The 2,451-nt window shown below is 30.2% G+C and overlaps 1 protein-coding gene across 1 annotated transcript; it reads right to left on the bottom strand.

Annotated features, from left to right (window-relative positions):
• Nucleotides 1-13: 13 nt before the first annotated feature.
• On the bottom strand, nucleotides 14-2,039 carry LOC106476930 (guanine nucleotide-binding protein G(i) subunit alpha-like; the record flags this gene model as incomplete). Its single annotated transcript, XM_013937545.2, has 2 exons — nucleotides 14-1,310; nucleotides 1,886-2,039. Coding segments are annotated over 2 exons (345 nt in total), but the record flags the coding sequence as incomplete, so codon positions are not given.
• Nucleotides 2,040-2,451: the final 412 nt, after the last annotated feature.

The raw sequence follows: 2,451 nt of genomic DNA on the forward strand, positions 1-2,451 counted from the left end.
CCAGTGACACGAATGTTATACAATGGTTTTAAATCAATATTGATTTCAATAAGGGAATGTTGTTATACCCCAGTGACACGAATGTTATACAATGGTTTTAAATCAATATTGATTTCAATAAGGGAATGTTGTTATACCCCAGTGACACGAATGTTATACAATGGTTTTAAATCAGTATTGATTTCAATAAGGGAATGTTCTTATACTCCAGTGACACAAATGTTATGGTTTTCAGTGTTTCTTGGTCTGTTTCCAGAAAATGTTCCACATTTCTGTAATCATACAGGAGTTCTCATTTATATGAAACCATTTCAAACCTCAGGGCATGCTTTACACAAAATCTGTGGTATATTATTCTAATATATACCACTTTCTAGAAAACTACACAACTCAGTCACTTTTATAAAACCATACACAAAGTTTTAAAATAAAGACATAACTGTAATATAATATAGGTATTCAATATACTAAGAGAAAAAAAATCGCTATCTTGATGACAGTTACTCCTAACTATATAATAAATTATTACTTTCAATTCACCTTTCGTCATTTGTGAACAAAATTAATTATAAAGCTATTCAACTTCGTAATCATGAATGAAGTGAATCTTTACCTAAACGCTGTGGTCTATCAGAACTAATAACTTATACACATGTTTCTGTGGGAATTTGGCTCTGTAATGTTTGTGGAAATCATGATGCTTGAAATGTAGAAATTTCACTTATTTTATTACTTGGGTGTATCTGACTTTCTACTTATTTTATATGTATAAAATTATGTGTTTCTGTATAAAAGGATTAGTTCTTTAAGGCCTATGGTACAAGTGTACTGAAGTGACTGAATAATAAAAATGTTTTTCAATGTCCCCCTATTCTCCAGCACTTGAGCGTACCTACATAGCTATCAATACCTTTCAAAGACTGCAAGGGAGCATCTCAAGATATTTCCCATGATGCCTCAAATGAACAGCATTTTTCTCGACCTTGTATTGTCCCTTAAACAGCTACTACTTAATTATTTATGTACATTTTTTTTGTAGTTTCATAATACGACATGTGCACTGGAACACACAAACAGCTGTCACTTTGAAGTTACTGGTGCCACCAACACTTTCCACATTTAGAACAATCCACAATCTTTAAGATTGATCTTGATGATGACATCTGTCACAGCATCAAACACAAACTGTATATTATTTGTGTCAGTGGCACAGGTGAAGTGAGTGTAGATTTCTTTTGTGTCTTTCCGTCTGTTTAACATTTCAAACTTCATCTGAATATAGGCTCCAGCTTCTTCGTAGCTGTTAGCCCCTGCAATGGTAACACTTTATTCATTATTATTTCAATTACTGTTATCTCAAATACATAAAAATTTTTAGAACTGAGTTTTTTAAACAATCCCAAAGGGAGTGCAAAAGAATTAAAATTAAAACACAGACCCGCCTACAAAAGTAAAATATTCACAAACTAACAGGAGAAACTTCCTTTACAAATGTAAAACAAAATAGGAGGACAGTTGTTGAAATTTTTATCTTTGGCTGGCTTGTTATGACTCTTTGTTACTCAAGCAACAAAGAAATTGAGTTGAACATGAGTATGTGTTTAGTAATCATGAAAAACATTAAGGAGAGAATATAAATATTATAACTGAAAACACTTGGGTGAAAATTATAGACTAAGTATTTTTTTGTTTGTAATTCAAGGAAACTTATCCACAACAATACTCTACCAGTACAGCTCTGTAAGTTTGAAGTTAATAATGATTTAGTACACCTTTGGTAACATTTTGTGTAGCGATAAATAACTTTAGTCATGTTTTGCAAGTCTTGCATAATTAAATGTAATGATGGTTTATTGGAAACTAAAAACATAAAAAATGGTACCACCTTGATACTCTGGAAAACATATGCTTAAAGGTGATTTGGTTACTTTCTCTTCAAATACATCCTTCTTGTTGAGAAACAAGATAATTGACGTTTCTACAAACCACTGGTTGTTACATATGGAGTCAAAAAGTTTCATAGATTCAACCATGCGATTCTGAAAAAATTAAACATACAAATCCATAAATCCACCAAATTCATGAAAAAAAATATATGACACAGGTTAAAGAAAACTACTTTCTGTACTATTTTATTACATTTGGCATCGTGTATTAGTTAAGAGTAATATTAATAAAATTAGACAAAATAAAAAATAGTGTTTGAAAAAAACAAACCTCACCTTTAAAATCTTTTAGACAGTTTTATACATTTATACAACTGAAAGTACATGGTACTTCAATCACTTTCAATAATAACAAAAATTTATGAAATTGTTGTAGTTAATATTTGTTTTTCCATGATTATGAAATGATATAATAAATAAATCAGCATATTGTTGAACATACATTCACATTCTTATGCAACTTATTTCTCAAACAAAATGGTGTTTATTGTCAATATACACAAAA

The sequence above is a fragment of the Limulus polyphemus genome, unplaced genomic scaffold (assembly GCF_000517525.1).
Source record: "Limulus polyphemus unplaced genomic scaffold, Limulus_polyphemus-2.1.2 Scaffold12144, whole genome shotgun sequence".
Lineage (NCBI taxonomy): Eukaryota > Metazoa > Arthropoda > Merostomata > Xiphosura > Limulidae > Limulus > Limulus polyphemus.